Source organism: Aspergillus brunneoviolaceus (assembly GCF_003184695.1).
Source record: "Aspergillus brunneoviolaceus CBS 621.78 unplaced genomic scaffold BO95scaffold_99, whole genome shotgun sequence".
NCBI classification, from domain to species: domain Eukaryota; kingdom Fungi; phylum Ascomycota; class Eurotiomycetes; order Eurotiales; family Aspergillaceae; genus Aspergillus; species Aspergillus brunneoviolaceus.
This window is the reverse complement of record NW_020290829.1, coordinates 99,918-117,827: the sequence shown is the minus strand read 5'-3', so window position 1 is coordinate 117,827 and position 17,910 is coordinate 99,918. Positions and strand designations below refer to the sequence as shown.

The 17,910-nt window shown below is 56.2% G+C and overlaps 7 protein-coding genes across 7 annotated transcripts; 4 read left to right on the top strand and 3 right to left on the bottom strand.

The window, feature by feature from the left end:
• The first annotated feature begins 120 nt into the window (after window positions 1-120).
• BO95DRAFT_447856 (basic helix-loop-helix domain-containing protein) lies at window positions 121-3,371 on the top strand. Its single transcript, XM_025587715.1, has one exon. It carries the CDS (start codon window positions 385-387, stop codon window positions 3,352-3,354), a length of 2,970 nt encoding a protein of 989 aa, XP_025437034.1. The 5' UTR covers window positions 121-384; the 3' UTR covers window positions 3,355-3,371.
• Window positions 3,372-5,780: 2,409 nt separating this feature from the next.
• On the top strand, window positions 5,781-8,031 carry BO95DRAFT_468736 (ferric reductase family protein; the record flags this gene model as incomplete). Its single annotated transcript, XM_025589382.1, has 6 exons — window positions 5,781-6,402; window positions 6,463-6,527; window positions 6,580-6,765; window positions 6,841-7,243; window positions 7,309-7,470; window positions 7,547-8,031. 6 exons carry the CDS (start codon window positions 5,781-5,783, stop codon window positions 8,029-8,031), a joined length of 1,923 nt encoding a protein of 640 aa, XP_025437033.1.
• A 385-nt stretch (window positions 8,032-8,416) lies between these two features.
• BO95DRAFT_424692 (agmatinase) lies at window positions 8,417-10,329 on the bottom strand. Its single transcript, XM_025584686.1, has 8 exons — window positions 10,032-10,329; window positions 9,782-9,976; window positions 9,563-9,716; window positions 9,459-9,482; window positions 9,364-9,385; window positions 9,268-9,310; window positions 8,955-9,183; window positions 8,417-8,820 (listed from the first exon to the last, which is right to left on the bottom strand). The coding sequence occupies exons 1-8, from the start codon at window positions 10,305-10,307 to the stop codon at window positions 8,594-8,596; spliced, it is 1,170 nt and encodes a 389-aa protein (XP_025437032.1). The 5' UTR covers window positions 10,308-10,329; the 3' UTR covers window positions 8,417-8,593.
• A 371-nt stretch (window positions 10,330-10,700) lies between these two features.
• BO95DRAFT_375444 (GAF domain-containing protein) lies at window positions 10,701-11,496 on the top strand (the record flags this gene model as incomplete). Its single annotated transcript, XM_025583144.1, has 3 exons — window positions 10,701-10,805; window positions 10,930-11,304; window positions 11,386-11,496. Coding segments are annotated over 3 exons (591 nt in total), but the record flags the coding sequence as incomplete, so codon positions are not given.
• A 132-nt stretch (window positions 11,497-11,628) lies between these two features.
• BO95DRAFT_447851 (putative NAD+ kinase Utr1) lies at window positions 11,629-14,092 on the bottom strand. The gene is made up of 2 exons (XM_025587714.1): window positions 12,516-14,092; window positions 11,629-12,441 (listed from the first exon to the last, which is right to left on the bottom strand). Exons 1-2 carry the CDS (start codon window positions 13,969-13,971, stop codon window positions 11,927-11,929), a joined length of 1,971 nt encoding a protein of 656 aa, XP_025437030.1. The 5' UTR covers window positions 13,972-14,092; the 3' UTR covers window positions 11,629-11,926.
• Window positions 14,093-15,108: 1,016 nt separating this feature from the next.
• On the bottom strand, window positions 15,109-16,320 carry BO95DRAFT_298491 (putative exosome complex subunit Rrp46). The gene is made up of 2 exons (XM_025581763.1): window positions 15,775-16,320; window positions 15,109-15,684 (listed from the first exon to the last, which is right to left on the bottom strand). The coding sequence occupies exons 1-2, from the start codon at window positions 16,108-16,110 to the stop codon at window positions 15,271-15,273; spliced, it is 750 nt and encodes a 249-aa protein (XP_025437029.1). The 5' UTR covers window positions 16,111-16,320; the 3' UTR covers window positions 15,109-15,270.
• Window positions 16,321-16,962: 642 nt separating this feature from the next.
• On the top strand, window positions 16,963-17,822 carry BO95DRAFT_457368 (putative EF-hand calcium-binding domain protein; the record flags this gene model as incomplete). The annotated part of the gene is made up of 2 exons (XM_025588473.1): window positions 16,963-17,023; window positions 17,098-17,822. 2 exons carry the CDS (start codon window positions 16,963-16,965, stop codon window positions 17,820-17,822), a joined length of 786 nt encoding a protein of 261 aa, XP_025437028.1.
• Between the last annotated feature and the right edge of the window lie 88 nt (window positions 17,823-17,910).

The following is a 17,910-nucleotide window of genomic DNA, read 5'->3' as shown; positions in this document are numbered from 1 at the left end:
CCCCCCCGGCGCTATCGTACTCAGTAGATTGCTGGATTTCACCCTCCACTGTCCCTACTGTCTTCAGTATACCATCACCATCACCGATTGTCCTTGGGTTACTCCACTGTTCGCAATCTAAGGTTGGTTAGCGCTGGCTTAACTTATTCGCCTTACGCGACTTCTTTCCGCACCTAGCCGGCTCCTGACCACACCCTTCTCAGGTATGTCCTTTCAAACAGTGTCAACTTCCATGACCTCGTCTTCGCCCATATCGTCGACTGTCCGTATCAGAAACTGACTCGAGTTCAGGCAATAGCTTGGAAGCCCCGCTCGCGGTTGAATATTGCCGTGCTTTGATTGACCACTTGCAATTCATGGTCCCGGCCCTGGCCGCTGGACAAGATGGCAATGCCCAGCATGGGGAGCGACTTCCAGCTCTTCTCCCCTAACACCAACAAGAGAAACTCCAGAGACTCACAGGCCGAGTCAATGTCTTTTGCCCCATCCTCCACCACGGACGAAGCCACTCAAGATTGGACACAATGGATGAGATGGGATGATCAAGGCTTCGCAGAGGGTGTCAAAGAGCTCTCCCATTCACCGTTCGATCTGGCCTTCACCTCACCAAACACATCAACCGGTAATCCAAGCACCGCCTTCTTCAACAAATCCGAATTCTCACCCGACATCTCTCTCGACTGCACGAACCTCCCGTTTGACTCCTTCTTCGATCGAGGGTACAACAGTATGACCAACTCCAAGGGCGACTCGAGTGGAGCCGAGATGCCATCGACGCTGTCGACTGCAGCGGGCTCACCATTATCCCCGGACGGAATCACCCGCAAACGCAAGTCAGGCAGTGACGACGACGGATCAACCGTGAGCGGCGTCGTGCCACCGGGCAAGAAAATGCCCGCCAAAAAACGAGCACACAACGTTATCGAAAAGCGGTACCGAGCCAACCTCAACGAAAAGATCGCCGAATTGAGAGACAGCGTCCCCAGCCTGCGAGCCTCGAAAAATGCGGCCGGCAGCATCATCGATGATGACGAAGGCGAGGGTGTCACCCCTGCCAGCAAACTGAACAAGGCTTCCATCCTATCGAAGGCAACAGAGTATATTCGCCACCTGGAGATCCGCAACAAACGACTTGAAGAGGAAAACACAGCCCTCAAGAACCGACTTCGTCTAGCAGATAAGGCTGCGGAACAAATGATCACATCCACCGCTTCTGTCTCATCGCCCAGTAACTATACCGAGTCTGGGGCAAGTTCATCCCCGAGTGTGTTCTCACAGGTTGAAGATTCGCCGAGTGATCACTCTCCTACAACGCTGCATCCCCCCGAGGGGTTGATGAAGGTACCAGATGCCTTCCAGCGCCTTCGAGACGAAGCAGCTGCCAAAAACAGCGCCTTTTCCCAGTCCTACATGCAATATCCCAGCAGCAACGGCAACAGCAACGGCAATAGGCCCACCCAGGGTGGCGGAGGTCGCAGCCGCTCCTACTACCCCAACAAATACATGCTCGGCGCTCTTGCTGGTCTGATGGTTCTTGAGGGTATGGGTAGCAACAAAGAGACAGATTCCACCGCCAAGGGACTGCTGGCGCTTCCCGTCAATTTGTTGAACAGCCTGCAAAATCCGACCGTCAAGTACTGGATGGCAATGGCTCGCAGCTTTTGGTACTCGTGGCACGCAAGGGCCATCTCGCACTTCCTTATCCTCGCAACTCTGGTCGTTGGTAGTGCCTTTGTGGTGTTTGTATACCTCTTCAATGCCGGGCCCAAAAGTCAACCAGGCTCATCCAAGACTGCATTCATGTCCGATGCAACGCTATCGTCATCAAACTTCCGCCGTCAAGCGTGGTTAACGAGCATCCAGCAAGTCGGTGTGCCGCGTCATCGGTTCTTCCATGAGTGGTACGTGGTCACCTCGCGCTGCTTCGAGTATGTGCTGCGCTGTCTTCTGGGTTGGAAACTCTACTCTTCCATCACCGGGGTTACCGTGGAGGACGACAAGGGCCGCGTGAAGTCATGGGATATCGCCATCGATGCGCAACTGGCTGGGGGAGATCCCGAAATCAGCAAGAGTAGGTTGGTACTCACCATCTTCGCTGCAGGAACCCTGCCTCGCAGTCCAATGCGGATGATGCTCAAGGCGCTACATTGCCGCATCCTTCTGTGGCGAGTCGGTGTTCCCGGATCATGGACTTTCCACATCTCCAATGATGTCGCACGATCATTAGCCGGCTACCAGTGGGATCTTGCCCGCAAGATGCACGCAGCCATGCCAAAAGACCATCCAGAGGCCCTGCCGAGTCATTTGGCTGCCCTACTGCAGCTTGACTGTGATGAGGTCATGATCGACACTGTTGTCCAACGTGCGGCGAATCTTACATGGAACCGCCCTACGCAAGAGGGAGCCGACGATGACGAGGCCCTTCTGGATGTTGTGGAGGAAGATCCTGCGATTCGGTCCTCCCTCGACGCTCTTGCCGCCTGGTGGTCAAGCCACCTCTTGCAGCGAGCACTGCTCCGATACTTCGAGGCTAGCTCTGGAGGGCCCGATGCGAAGAAGAGCCGTGACTTGTTCAAAGCCAAGATCAAGATCGCTCTGGACGTTGCTCCCCAGCCATCTGCCGCTCATACCCGCGCTCTAGTCATGAAAGCGGTGTTTTTCGACCATGATCGTGCTACCAACATCGGAGCCGTCCTGGCAGCGCTGCCCAAGGACAAAGGAAAGAGTCAGCAGAGTCAAGTCTCCAACTTCCTAGATTCGTCACTTCCGGTCTCCGTGCGGGATGAGATCGCCATATCCGTCCGCTGTGCCATGATTGCGGCCATCTTCACGGCACGAACCACGGGTGACACCTCTCTCCCCGCATCCTTCACCATCCAGAAAGCGATCACATGGTTCAATCAGCTCCCACTCGATCCTGTCGATTTGACTCTAATTGGCTTTGCCTCAATTTACCATCTGTTGCATGTTCTTGCTTCGGACACGGATTACTTGTCTTCTTCTGAATCATCCCCCTCCTCCCCCGCGTCCAGAAGCTCGACCCCATCCTCGCTCTGCTCCGATGACGAAGCTGACGACAAACCCCGCTTCTCCCCGAAGCCGGCAGTTTCGCCCCAGTCCATTCCCAACCTGGGCCGAGTCGCTTCTGAACTGATCTACTGGGCACGGAATGCCTACAACCCCGCATTCTACGGCTTTACTCCTCAGATTGTGAAGGTGATTGAAAATGAATGCACATCCTTATGCCATAGCGCCGGTGTCGACGTGGCGGACTATTCATCCGTTCGGAAGGAGAAGAGCAGAGCCAAGCAGGTCAAGGAGAAGAAGAAGAAAAGGCGCTCGAGACGGGCTTGACTGCCACGTGCCCCGGGAGTGTGCTAGATCTTCTCCCCGAAGCTTGTTCTCTATCCATGATGGCAGTGGCTGCAGCCTGGAGCGAGGCAGTCACCGAATTATGGGAGTTTGAATTCCGAATACAAGCTTTCTACAATATCACCGTTACGTTACATCTCACGATTTGGCCACGATTGGCCCTTCAGTCGACTCAATACCACATGTACATGCTTTCTTGTTCAATTGTAATGGCGTACATCGCTTTCCTGCAGGGATAAATGAAATGGGGGGTACTTCGGTGCCGGGGGTCTGTTTCTTCGGGTTACGCAATCAATACCTCCCCGTTCTTTGGGATCCAACCGATCAAGGCACACAATTCATCGCAGTTTTTGTTTCTCCATAATGCTTAATACTCACTTCATTCTTACGACATATTGAGTGCCCTAATGCGACTTGAAGGTCTTGGCCGGGGCCACGTTTTTCTTGGACGTCGTCATTTCATAGATTATCTATCTGTACAACAGTGAATAATGGCGTTGGGTTGATGTCGAGTTCAGGTTGGCTTCATGTTTTTCCGCTTTTCCCCTGGCATTTTTCCTGATTGTCGGAGCATGCGGGACACACGGATCGCGATCACTTATTTGACTTTGTAACAAACCCACGCAGGGAATACAATGTGAGCATGTTTTATGGGGGCTCAGGTACTGCCTTTTGTGGTGAGACATCAGGCGCATTGTCGCTGTGTCAGATCCTCTGGTCGAGATTGAACGGCAAAGTCAAATAAATCTCCGGAAAGTGGCAAACTACGTTCAATGGAGATGTTCGAGTGTGCCGTACCAACATCACATCGTACACAAATTCTGGTCTGGATATCTTCTCCGCTTCCTTGCTTCTTAATCCTTGTCGCAATGCTTTGCTCTGCTTGACCGCACTTGTCATCGGTAGGCGCAGCGATGACAGCACAAGCCCACTGCTCAGGATAGCAAGTTTAGCGACACTCCATCTTGCCTATGAGGACGAAAAACCACCGTGGCATCGAAGCTGGACTGGTCGATGGAGGTCTAGACATTGCCTCTTTTAAGTCTCTTTCTAGTCATGATGACATGAGGTTTCTGCGGCGGTTGCCCTAAGCGGGAGGGAACAATGCACCTGCCGTCCCCGACGTTACAATGGCTTCCACGCCAAAGACAGCGCGCACGATGCAATAATGTTACCTGATCGAAGGAAGATCGGCGCAGCTGTTCGTTGTGTCATTGAGCTACCTATCGACTGTGCTTCGATTGCATGACGTCAATTGATTTGCTCTCAGCCTGTGTACTCCTACCCTAGGGATGCGGGCAGACCTCGATCCACCCGCAAGGGGCTGCAACCAGCACCACGAGCTGGTAAGTTTAGCTGTCACAAACTCTACTATGGGCTTTTACTACCATAGACGGCGTGTCTAACCTCGGGACAGATTGGGCTTGGTTGAAGCACTGGTGATTTGGAGAGATACATTTGTGTACTGGACAAAAGAAAAACACCCCCTTCAGCTCGGATGGACGTGTTGTGACAGGTCCTTGTCGTCAATTATCGTCAGCTTGAACGTCATAACGACCACGTCGCTTGGATACCAGCAGCAGAAAACCTGAATTGAAGCGACAGCAGAGGCAGAGCTGCACTGGGGGGGTTTGGGAAGGGTCCGGTAGGGCGGATGCAGCAGAGACGCATATTTCCCTTCCGTTTTCGGCGCTGCCGTTCCATCGCCCCGCAAACACACGCTTCTGTCTCATCCACAGACCTTTTTGACGGATGCCAAATGCTTGCAGACCCAAGTCTTGCTGGGCGGGCTAAGCAGGTTAAGGTTAACCGGGCAATCTGCCGGGTGTGCGTACCTGTCGACTATGCCAGGTCCAAGCAGTCCTTGAATTTTCCCCCCGACGAATCAAGGGGAGGGGAGGGAGGCACACATTCCACGGAAAGTCAACCAAACCCCCACACTGGCCTCTGAGGTTGCAATGCCTTTTCTGCGCAGCTGGACTCTGCTGCGATGCATTTCCGTTGCATGAAAGCGCCGAGTCTCGAGACGGCCGTCCGAGTCTGCTTTGCTGCTCGCTTTCTACGGTATCATCGCACATACAATGGCTCCTCCCCCTCTCCCCCCAGGCGCAAAGAGCGATGGATGACGGCATAGTTATGAAGAGGTGTGCCCTATGCAGCCGCTTGCACGTCATGATGGAGATGGATCTAGAATCACAACTGCCAGTGCTGGTATATGTAGAAGGGGCTACCGGCGCTTTCCCGGTTTGAGCACTGGTCTTTAATCTGAGGCCTTTCGCTTGTTTCCTGGCGAAAGTGCGCACACGCTCTCCAATCTCTGCTCCCCTCTCCAGCACACGCAACCCACCCACCCACATCCAAGGACATTTCAAATCTTTCAACACGGCGGCCTTTACTGCTACAGCAAAATGGGGGTAGACTACCATGACCCGGACCACCCGCGGCTTCGAAATGTTCATCCCCCAATGAAAGTCTCCTTGGCGACTCCGATCTTCATTTTCGCCGGTGGAGTGTTCGTGCTCTTCGTCAGCAACCTGTACACACAGTTACAACATCGACGCCGGTTACGTCGGATACTCGAGAGCGAAGACGACGACCAGGACCGATATGCGCGGAGCAATACGCTGTCCGCCGCGCTCAACAAACATGTCTTCTATGCGCCGCTGCTGTCGACGCGGCATAGTCGCGAGTTCCGGGTGGGGCGCTGCCACATGGGGATCATCCCACTGCGACTGGAGGCGATTCTTTTGACCGTGTATATTGCGCTGAACGTGGGGTTCTTCTTCGCGACGGTGGACTGGTGGGCCGAGTGGGAGGAGGTGATGTACCAGCTTCAGTATACGAGTGGCACGCTGGCGGTGTTGAATCTGCCCGGGTTGATCCTCGCGGCGGGTCGCAACAACCCGCTGATCCCGCTGCTGGGGATCAAGTTTGATACGTTCAATCTGATTCATCGTTGGGCCGGGCGCTTGGTTGTTGCGGCCTCGATTGTGCATGTCGTCTTGGCGATTATCCCTCGGCAGAAGGAGTGTAAGTCATATTTCTATCTCTGATAAGGACATGAACCACACGCTGACTATCAGTCTATAGTGGGTAGTTTGTCTGCTGTGACACAGGTTGTCTGGCACACACCGTTTTTCGTCTATGGTATGACGGTAGGTAGGCCTTGCACTTTGTTGTGGAGAGGGGATTGCTGACATGTGCAAGGCTTTTATCGCATTTGCGGCTATCCTTGTGCAGTCCATCTCGCCTCTCCGACATGCCTTCTACGAAGCGTTCCTGCATTTGCATATCCTGCTGGCCATTGCGTCCATGGTGGGGCTTTGGTACCATCTGCGTGGCATGTCGCAGCAAACGGCGCTGTTGGTCACGTTGATTCTCTGGGGTTTTGATGTAAGCCATCCTCTTCGCACTGAAGTGCTCCAACTGTTCTCCAAGAACTATTCCAGCTAACACTGCTGTGTCTAGCGAGCCACCCGCCTGGGCATCATCCTCTGGCGCAACGTCGGCAAGCAACGCACGACGGCCACCGTGGAGCTTCTGCCGGGCGACGTCGCCCGCGTGGACGTCGCGCTCGCCCGCCCCTGGACCTTCAAGGCGGGGCAGTACATGTACCTGTACCTGCCCTCGCTGGGGCTGTGGACCTCGCACCCCTTCTCCGTGGCCTGGACCTCCTCGGACCGCAGCATTCTGCCGACCGAGAAGCGGAGCTCCAACGACTCGATCAACCGGCTACTCGGTGGGCCGCAGCAGACGACCATGTCGTTCCTGATCAAGCGCCGCGACGGGTTCACGGGGAAGCTACTGTCGAAAGTGCACAAATCCTGCGACGGGAGCTTCGAAGCGACCGCGCTGGCGGAGGGGCCGTTCGGTACATTCACCTTCACCTTCTCGTCCTACAGTGTCATCGGCGTGATTCATACTTACTGTGTATAGGCGGCCTCCACTCCCTAGCCTCATACGGCACCGTCCTCCTGATCGCCGGCGGCATCGGCATCACCCACCCGATGTCGTACCTCCATGAATTCGTAACCAACCTCACCTCGCAGACCCAGGCGGTCCGCCGCGTGACCTTGGTCTGGGTAGTGAGGAGTTTAGGTGCGTGCCCTTCTTTGACCCTTCCCTTCATTCCCTCCTCCCCTTCTCTCCATCCAACTAACAAGAAAAAAAAAAGACCACCTCTCCTGGATCCAACCCTGGATGACCTCCCTCCTCAACCACCCCGCCCTGCAAATGGCCACCCTCCGCAAACGCGAATCCTACTTCCAGTTTCCCGAGTTCTTCCTGGGCATCCAAATCTACGTGAGCAAAATCGCCGCCTCGGCGGGGAGTATCGGCAGCACGACCAGTAGCGGCAGCGAGGCCAGCCCCACGCGCTCCGACACCAGCAGCCCCGAGGACTTTTTGGTGGAATGCTCCCCCTGGGCGAGCGTGGCCCCGTCCTCGGTCCCCGTGGCCATCCACACGGGTAAACCCTGCTTCGACGAGATACTGCGGGCGGAGATGGCGCGCCAGGTGGGTGCCATGGCGGTGAGTATCTGTGGGCCCGGGGCGATGGGGGATGATGTGAGGCGGACGGTGAGGGAGTGTCAGGGTGCTGGTGATGGGGGTGGGGCTGGGTTGAGGGTGGATCTGTATGAGGAGAGTTTTTCGTGGTGATATCTGGGTTATTCTTGGGGGGAGTGGAGTGGTGATTGCGTGACAAGAGGGAAGGCAGAGAGGAAGAAAAGGGTGGCGTTCTTGGTTAGCGAGGGTTTTAGGATTCTGAATGTATTTATTGTCTCCGGTTATGGGGTTTGGGGATCCGGATTTTGGGAGCTGGATTGGGGATTTGGGGTCGAGAATAGATTCTTCTTTGGGTTCGTTCTATACTCTCTTGTCTGGTTGTATGCTGTAGTTATGGGTGGTTTGGGAGGTGCAGGGTGTTGTTTCAAGTCTACCGCATATTGTGTAGCAAGTGTATGAAACTGTAGCTGACATGATGAACCTCAGAAAAAGTATAGATCCTTCGCTCAGATTTCGTTCAGTGTTTCGGTTTCACTATGATATCGACACCAGAGATAACTATGTCATGCAATGCTCTACCCCACACTCGTATATTATATAGGCCACCTGCGCCACCTGCATGACTTAAATTCCCGGCGCAGTGCTGTCTCTTTATCTTTATATCTAAGCGACAATCGCGTCTTCCCTGGCCATATGTATACCGTGACGCAAGCGCTTAAACCCCGATTTCAACCGGTGCCCCCTCAACGGGCACCGCGATCATCAGCGCCAGCACCGCCCGCGCCACCTCCGCCGCCGCCAGCGTCGTGGTCTCGCCCGCCGAATCATAAATGGGCGCCACCTCCACGACGTCCGCGCCGATGACGGGCAACCCGCGCAGCCCGTCCAGGATGGAGAGGAGCTCGCGGGTCGAGAAGCCGCCTGGTTCGGAGGTGCCGGTTGCTGTCGATCCCAAGAAAAATCAGTATTGGACTATGACCGAGTTTTCTATTTTACCCTTCCTTTTTTCTTGGGGACCTTGCTTTACTGGACGGAAGAGAAGTGGAAGGAAGGAAGGGTAGTGGGGTGGTACGCACCAGGCGCAAACGCCGGATCCAGCACGTCGATGTCGACGGAGATGTACACGCGGCTGTCCCCGACGCGGGCCTTGATCTGCTCGATCACCCCGCTCACGCCCCGGCGGTCGAGGTCGCGCGCCTTGATCATCTCGAAGCCGCAGCGGAGGTCGTTGCGGAGGTCGGCGCCGCGCGGGCGGGTGACGGGCGCGCGGATGCCGACGTGGATTGAGGTGTTGCGGATAAGACCCTTGTCTTTGTTAGTTGGTTCTTGAGTGAGGGGGGAGAGAGTGATGGGGGGGGGGGGTGGGGGGGCTGAAGGGGGATGGATTACCTCTTCGTGCGCGAGATGGAGGAAGGTCCCGTGGTTGACGCCTCTGGGTTTCGGTTAGGGGGTTGGGTGTGTTGGGGAAGGGGCACGGTTACGAACGCGTAGTGAGAGATTCCTCCGCCTGGGTTTGTTGGAATTAGTTCTTGCTGGGTTGTGTTGACAAGAGAGTGGGCGAAAGGGGAGGGGGGATGTACCTAGTGCTTCTGGGTCCCATGTATCTAGATTCCGTACCTTGATGTTAGCTTGCTCCATTTTTTATGTGTTTTACTTTATCATTGGTGATTTAGGATAGGCATACCGATATGACTATCGAAATGGATCACCGACACAGGCCCCCATTTTTCGTACGTCGACCGCAGCGCTGACAGCGTCGTGGTATGGTCCCCGCCCAGCGTGATGATGCGCGGTACTTGGCCTTTGGTCGTCGTGTTGGTGCCGCGCGAGGAGACGACCTACCACATCATTTGATCAGTCCACCTTCATCTTTGTTGCTTTGAGGGGATCAACGGAAGGGAACCTTATGCGCCAGATCCAACTGCTTCAGCGCCACCGTATTGTCCAACCACGTCAACGGCGCATCCCCGCAGTCCACCAGTTTCGCCCAGCTGGCGAACACGTTCTCCCCCGTGTAGATGTCGTAGCCGCCCAGGCGGCGCGAGCCCAGCCGGATGCCCTGGGGACCGTAGCGGGCGCCGGGGCGGCCTGTCACTGCCTGGTTTTGTGAGTTGGTGGGCAATGAAAGGAGACGCCGAGGAGGGGGGACGAACGGTGTCGAACGGTGCGCCGAGGAAGGCGATATCGTATGTTAGTGACGCATCTTCGACGAAGCAGTTCGCGTACGGGAGATTGGCGAAGGTGGTGAGTCCGGAGAATTGGCTACCTGTTACAATGTCGATTTTGTTGACGTCGATGTCATTCTGGAAGGCGTACTGGCTGGAGGGGTGGTTGTGGACGGCGGCAATGGGCGGGAAGATGATTTCTCGGGCTGCTGCTGCTGTTGCCGTTGCTGTTGCTGCGACGAGGAGGGAGGAGGTCAGGTGCATTGTGACGGTGGAATTGAGGGTGAATTGAAGTCGGGAAGGTAGCTGGATGGACAGTTGAAGCGATAGTTATAGTTCTAGTTATAGTTCTAGATCACAACGGTGGTTATCGCGATAAGCCATGCCGTCCGAGGGGGTCCGTGGAAGGACTTGCCTAATACGGCAAGTGGGCGTGGACTCCTCAGGCTCGGCACTCCAAAAATCCCCACTTGGGATTTTCTTTTCCCCTCACTCATCTCTGCTGCAGCGTCATCGCTGTACATTCATTCACAGTCAATTGACCAAAACACACTCCACCAGCATAACGGTCGTGCAGTTCCAGACCCTCACCATGGTTTCGATCCCGCCTTTCCCAACGCCTTGCGCAACCTTAAGCATAAACTAACTGCCCTCAAGCCTCACGCAGACTCCTCCTTCTTCGGCCCCAACGCCTCCAAAGACGAGGTCTACACGCAGGTCCTCGAACAGGCCCGCGGCCTGGTCTACGACCAGCGCAACTGGGTACTGCCTCCCCTTTCCCCCCCATTGAATCGAAACCTCACTAACCATACAACCTATCAACAGGTCAGGTACCTCCACCTCCACCACCACCTCCACCACCACCTCCACCTCCACCTCCCGCGAGGAAGATGCTAAAAGAAACAGCAACTTCTCCAACGTCGCCTCCCTCCTCTGGCACGCCTACGCCGCCCTCCCCGCCCCTTCGTCGTCGGTCAACTGGGCCGGCTTCTACATCCGCAGCGACAAGTTCCCGGCCTTGTCCAAGGATACCACCGCCGCCGCCGCCGGTGCGACCACCGTGCAACCCAAACTCCTCCTCGGCCCCTTCCAGGGCCGCCCCGCGTGCCAGGAGATCCGCTTCGGGAAGGGGGTCTGCGGCACCGCCGCGCAGGACCGCGCCACCGTCGTCGTGCCGGACGTGCTGGAGTTCCCGGGCCATATCGCCTGCGACGCGAGCAGTCGGAGTGAGATTGTCGTGCCGATTCTTGTGGGTGGGGAGGTAAGATTCTCTCTGGTTCTGGGGGTGGGGTCGGATTTGGAGTTGAGGGTGGGAACTTGGCTAACCGGGATTTGTTGGTAGACGGTCGCGATTATTGATGTCGATTGCACGGAGCCTTCGGGTTTTGATGAGACAGACAAGAAATATCTGGAGGAGTTGGCGGGGTTGTTGGCTGAGTGCTGTGATTGGTGATTTACCGTGGAGTCCGTCTGGCTCTGGGGTTAGGTTGAGGATCGGGGGTGTAGAGTATATGATCGGATGGGTTGAGAGCTGGTTATAGAGCTTCTGAGTATATATGCAGTGTCTTAGATCTTGTCAGCAAAGGGGGAATTCCCAGTCATGGGGACTCTGTTAAAGTCTATGCATTCATCAATCTCTGCCCGCCCTTCGGGACAAGCAAAGAAATTAATCCCAAGTCTATAATATATATGCTATATCAATCAGACCACATTCGCTCTGGCACCGATAGAAATAAACCCCGAGAAGGAATTGGTCCGTATGTATCCCGTTGTCTGACCAAAGTATAACCAACGCCCAATAACCAAGAAACTCAAATGTCACCGTTCTCTGCCGGTGGGCTCGCTCCATGAGAGAATGAGGAGTAAGACATAAGGAGACGCAGCTACATGCTCAGCATGCTCATCTGCCGCTTCATCGGACTAGTGGACCCCGCGTCCCCGTCCTCACTGGGTCCCAGCCCACTGTCCGTCCAGCCCAGCCCGGCGTCGGTGTCGATGTCCCATTCCTCGTCCTCGCCCTCCTCGCCGTACTCGTCCGCCCCGTCCAGCACCGCCGCCGACCAGCTCTTCTGCACCGCCCCGCGCGTGTTCCACCGCAGCGCGCGCTGCACGCTCTGAAACCACTCCCCGCTGCCGGACACCACCGTCGGGAAGGGGTATTGGCTCGCTTCGACGGTCACGTAGTCGCCCTGTCGAAGCTCCACACGACCTTTGCCGTCGAAGGAGCAGTACGCCGTCGAGCGGGATCCGGGGGGCACGGCGATGCGGAGGAGGGAGGTGTCGGAGAGGACCATGGGCCGGAAGGAGAGGGTGTGCGGACAGATCGGGGTGAGGAGGATGCCAGGGATGGAGGGGTGGATGAGGGAGCCTCCGGCTGAGAGGGAGTATGCGGTTGAGCCTGTTGTGTCACAAGTTAGTTTTCAGGTCGGCGCGACATACTTTGGCGAGCGGGTGGGGGAAGGTCAGGCTTACCTGTAGGAGTGGAGAAGATGCAGCCGTCGGCTTGGACAACGGTTAGGAGATCGTTATCCGCGTAGAGCTCAAGGTTAGACACATAAGGAGACGGGCCACGGTCGATGACCAACTCGTTGAGCACCTCGAACTGCTCCCCTTCCTCGACGGCCCCGGCCTCGGCGCCCTTGCTCCGGTCCTTCCGGAAGACGGTGCACGTGAACCGCATGCGGAGGTTGACGCGCATGCCCACATCGCCCATGACGGCGTTCAGATGATCTTTGTAGTTTTCGAACTCGAAGTTCGTCAGGAACCCCAGACTGCCCAGGGAGAAACAGAGTATCGGCGGCACGATCCGCTGGAACAGCCAGGAAGTGAACAGCACCGTGCCGTCACCCCCGAGCGTCAACACGAGGTCGAACCGCTCCGGGCACGACCAGCACAGGTCGGGCGTCCAGTAGCGGAGCATCTCCTGGTACCGCGGGTCCTTCTCGAGGAGGCCCTGCGCGTCGAACCGCTTGGAGTTGCGCAATTTCGCGTCCACGTAGACGTTGACCCCGATCTCGTTCCCGTAGCGTGGCGTCGAGAGCAGCCACTCCGCCAATTCGCGCGTGAGGTGGACCAGGCTGTTGTCGCGCGCCTTGGTGACGATCATGACGGTCTTGACGGCGCGTTTGATCGGTCGGCGCTGCAGCTGCTTGGACACCTCCCGCACGCCCGTCGCGGTCTGCACCAACCGCGAGTGAGACAGCCACTCGTCATCGGTGATCTCCTCGAGCACTTTCTGGATGTTGACGGCGTCGTCGAAGCGTTGGTGGAAGAAGCAGGGCGATTGCAGGGCCAATCGCGCCGACGGGGCCGCCCGGTCGAGATAGGCTCCGAGTTGTAGGTTGGATAGGGCAGCGGACAGTTTTTGAGAGGAGGAGTTGATCGAGGCGCGGCGCGTGGGCTCGTCGGAGGAGTTGTTGGGGTTGGGGTTGGGGTTGGGGGAGTTGGAAGGGAGGAGCCCCAGAGACGCCGCCAGCGGCATGTTGGGGTTCTGTTGCGCGGAAATGGACGGTCGGGAGGCGAGCGCTTTAAGGATGGTCTGACGAGGGATGGAATCACTCGATAATGCGTTCCTCTGGTGGCCGGAGAAGGCGGCGGTCTTTCGCAGGTGGAGGAACGAAGGCGACGGAAGCGACGGCACTACGGACTCCTCGCGGATAATCTCCGACGCACGGCGAGTCTCGCGACGGCACTCGGGCGGCCCGGAAGTCGAATGATCGGTATGGATGTCGCTCGTGGTCTCGGAGGGATCGATATTCAGGGCATAATCGCGCAGGAGCAGGGCGCCAACGGTGGCAGAGCGCTGGACAGGCGGGCGCACCGGAGATTCTGATAGTGGTGGGGCCGCGGAGGGTGAGGACAAGCAAGTCGGGTCTGAAGGAGGGATCGTGGCGCAAGAAGATCTAGGAGATGATTGGGAGAGACTCATAGGGCCATGGTCTAACGGAGAGGACGCCATGAACAGCTGAGAAATGACAGGTGTCGCAAAGAGGATCAGAGGCTTTGGGGGAGGGGGAAGAGGTGAGTAGATAAAGTGGGTTGAATGGGAGGGAAGGGGGGGGGGTTGTCTTAGAACAATCACTAGTAAATCTGGTAGTCTAATGGAACAATAATACTGAATTACTGATATGGGGACGGGATGGAAAAACCAGGCCGAGTCCGGAAGTAACGGGGTTTGGACGGGGTAAAGTCAGTCTGTAGAACCTGCGGAGTGACACGCTACAGTGCACACGCTACACCATCCAACGAACTTTCTGCAGTGTCTGTGGGTAGTTAATTCTCCCCACATTACGGAGTAGTGTCGCCTTCGATGCGCTTCCACAAGCAATTTCCCTCGTGTCATCTTTCCAGGGAATATAACCTAGTGTCATCTGTCACCTGTAATCATATCATGGATTGGTTTCCCTGCCAAGTCGGGCGGTTCTGTAACCCCGTAACCGGCACTCTCTCACAACACGCTGACAAGGCAATTTCTACACTGCAGGCAATGTTGTAACTATTTTTGTTCACTACCGCTGTCTGGAGATAAGCGGAGATCCCCCCATGTGTAACGAGGCGTGTACCTTGTCTTATCTCCAACTAGGTAGCTCACCCTGCGAACAATTCATTTGCAATGCGATGCTCCTTTTCTTTACAAGAGTGGATAAATTCTCTACAGTGCGATGTGTCTGTGATTACCTCGCAATTGACTAAACTCCGCGTGCTCCACATGCATCTCTTGAATCCAGCCCAGTCAGATGCTAAGAATACGAACCCAGCTCACTGCAGCACCCCTTCCCCCACCGTGGCTTTTTGCCTGAATGGATGTCCTGTCACAGCACCATGTTCCACTTTCGGACAAATCCATGCACCTCCCCCCCCCACCGCGCCTTGGAAAGTTGGAAGGTCGGAGGATCCTGAATAATCGGCGCCGGTGCTTTTGACGATTCCTGCGCAAGTTTCTTCTTCGTATCCACGTGATGGAATGCCATAGAACCTGCTGTCTGCGACGGGCGCCAAGACGCCCCGTGCACACTAGGCCGCCGAAAATAGTGCCGTTAGAAAAGCCGATCCTGCGATACTGGGTGAGAACGGCTCCGATGAGAGAAATCGTCGGTAGTCAACATGTTCGGGAAAATCGAGTCTGAAGCTCAGGGTATTCGAGAATCTTCTTAAATAGCGATCGATCTGCGGACACCGATCCACGGGCATCGGCAATTTTTCCGGTGTAGCGTTATAGGCCCGATGATCAAGCAGCGTTGATCTTCCAGTTGTAGTCGCGATAGACCTGGTCCTCGACAGTTTCCCGCAGGGTTCCCTCCAGTGGCCGGCCATCAACATCCTCCGCCATTGCAACATCGCCGTCAGCGCTGACCAGTTGTGTTCCATGGCAGATGGCCGAGGCGCGCTGGCGCACCTTGTCCCACGTGTCAAAGTCAAATGATCCCTGGCTCTCATTCAGCAGCAGATGACCTTTGGAGGAGAAAGCGAGGACGTGGACGGACTGCGCGGTGGCTGCATCCTCCGCGGAAGGTTCCCGGAGGATCTGCCCCGACTCGTCAACGGCCAGGACCGTGGCAGAGAAGGTCATCGACAAAGGCACGGATGCTGATAAGAGAGCCAGAAGTGCAGTGTGGAGGAGCGCGGGGAGCAGAATCAGATACTGGACGGAAGAAGCAGATCACACTGCGTTAGTCGATGACCACCAAGCCAATAGAGCGTCTGTCTGTTGATGGAGGTAAGAAGTACGAACCGGATCCCCTCTACCGACGCTCTCACCACCAATGATAGCCAGCGTGATGACCACCCCACGACGCGGATAGCCCTTCTCGCGTCCCAGGATCACTCGCCCCAGCAGTGTCTTGAGAATTCCCTCCACATAGCGTTCTCCAACTCCCGCGGGAGCAGTGCCCGGCTTGACGAAGACTTCGATGGTCGCATCTTCGGGCTTGAGAGCGTCACGGCGACCGGGGAGCTCGACAGGTGCGTTGACGGAGCCTAGAATATTGGAGCCGGTCGAGGGACACTGGTAGGAAGCCGACCCGTCGGCGCGGTTCAGAACGGACAGGGTAGCAGATGGCGCGACCATGGTAGCTTGATTGAGTGGTGTAGGAGTCACAAACGATAGTTGAAGAAAGAGCAGAAGGGAAGGTCGTTGTTGTGTTGTACTAAGCTGCGAGTGGAAGCTGAACTGGACCGGAAGGCGAGCTTCTGTTCGCAGCTCCCGCTGGGATTTTTTTGGCCGCGGAGTCGCATGACGGCGGGCTGTCCGCTGATTGGTCTATCCATGCCAACCACGCCGGCGTTGGAGCTTCAGTTCCTCTCTCAATCCATGAACTGCACACGAATATTTAATCAATTCTACAAACAATTTAAGACTCATGGTCTTGAAGCTCTGGCAATGTGTGACTCTGAGAAAATCATATCAGCATTCAGATGGATAACATTAAGTCTAGACTCTGAAACCCTCTGGGGGACCTACATTGTACCTGAAATATATCTGCCGGGATATGACCATCAGTTCCAATTCAGCCCACCGCCCAGAAGACGCCTTCGGACTACAAATACCCCGCGGAGTTTCTATACAATCATGTCAGCATACTTGGCTAACGAACAACAGTGCAATCCACGCTCATACCTTCTCTAAGATGATCCACAACGTACTCCATAGTTGTGCTCGAAGTCGCCGACTGCAATCGGAGTCCTTCGGTCTCGGACTCGGAGCCAATTGCAGTAAGCAGATTGATCCCCTCGCCGGAGGTCGACAGGAGCGCCAACAAACACCTGCAGCAGTGGTCGTGCAGTGGTGGGGGCCGACTCGCGTAACCTTCGCAGCCTTGCAGTCTCTCCAACTCTCTCTGCCCCTCACTTGACCTGCTTGCGAGTATCGTGATTGTGCCTTTCTCCTGCTGCACTGCTGCTTTCAAACCAACAGATAAAGATGAAGTTTCTCTGCTTACATGGCAAAGGCACCAGTGGTGCGATCTTCAAGTCTCAAACAGGTCAGTTTGTCTAACAGCCCCAATTCTCTACCTTAATCTCTAGAATCGCTTCATTAACTCAAGGAGCAAACCAGCGGCGTTACGCTCGCGCTTGTCGGAACTGAACATCGAATGGGACTTTGTCGATGGCTTCCACACGACCGACCCCGCCCCGGGAGTTGATCTCTTTTACGCACCCCCCTACTACTCCTGGTACGAGAACGACACGGTCGACGAGATCGCGACCTGCCGCCAGCGGCTGCAGCAACACATCACGACGCATGGGCCCTACGACGCCGTCATGACCTTCTCCCAAGGCGCCGCGGTAGCGTCCACATTCGCATTACTCCAACTCTCCGAGACGCCCGACCAACCCCTCCCCTTCAAGGCCGCGATCTTCATCTGCGCCGGCTCGCCGTTGCGCATCATGGAGCAGGTCGGCTACGAGATCGCCCCGCAGGTGTGGGAGAAGGATATCCTGACGCGGAAGGCGCTCGCGGCGCAGGCCGACGCCTCGGCGATCCTGCTGCAGGGCTCCTCGCGGTGGAACGGGAACCACGGCGGCGCGAACGAGTCGGAGGAGGACATCCGGCGGGAGATCACCCCGTCGCAAACCGTGCTCTCGATCCCCACGGTGCACGTGTACGGCGCGCGCGATCCGCGGCTCTCGGCCGGCATCCAGCTGTCGCAGACCTGCGACCCGGCGAAACGCAGGATGTACGACCACGGCGGCGGCCATGAGATCCCGCGCACGGAGGCTGTGACGAGCAGCATTGCGGCGTTGGTGCGGTGGGCGTTGCGCGCGGGCGGAGTGATATAAACATCGAAATCACCAGGTGTGGCCTTTTTATGGTTTTCTCTTTTCTTTTTCTGTTGATTAGATGGCAGTGATTTATGTCATTAGCATT

Coding starts and splice junctions, on each gene's coding strand:
- BO95DRAFT_298491 (XM_025581763.1), bottom strand. CDS start 16,110: ATGGTCGCGCCATCTGCTACCCTGTCCGTTCTGAACCGCGCCGACGGG. Junction 15,685..15,774: donor GCGTCGGTAGAGGGGATCCG/GTTCGTACTTCT, acceptor TCTTCCGTCCAG/TATCTGATTCTGCTCCCCGC.
- BO95DRAFT_424692 (XM_025584686.1), bottom strand. CDS start 10,307: ATGCACCTGACCTCCTCCCTCCTCGTCGCAGCAACAGCAACGGCAACA. Junction 9,717..9,781: donor AGTTGGATCTGGCGCATAAG/GTTCCCTTCCGT, acceptor ATGATGTGGTAG/GTCGTCTCCTCGCGCGGCAC. Junction 9,311..9,363: donor GGAGGAATCTCTCACTACGC/GTTCGTAACCGT, acceptor ACCGAAACCCAG/AGGCGTCAACCACGGGACCT.
- BO95DRAFT_447851 (XM_025587714.1), bottom strand. CDS start 13,971: ATGAGTCTCTCCCAATCATCTCCTAGATCTTCTTGCGCCACGATCCCT. Junction 12,442..12,515: donor CATCTTCTCCACTCCTACAG/GTAAGCCTGACC, acceptor GTGACACAACAG/GCTCAACCGCATACTCCCTC.
- BO95DRAFT_447856 (XM_025587715.1), top strand. CDS start 385: ATGGCAATGCCCAGCATGGGGAGCGACTTCCAGCTCTTCTCCCCTAAC.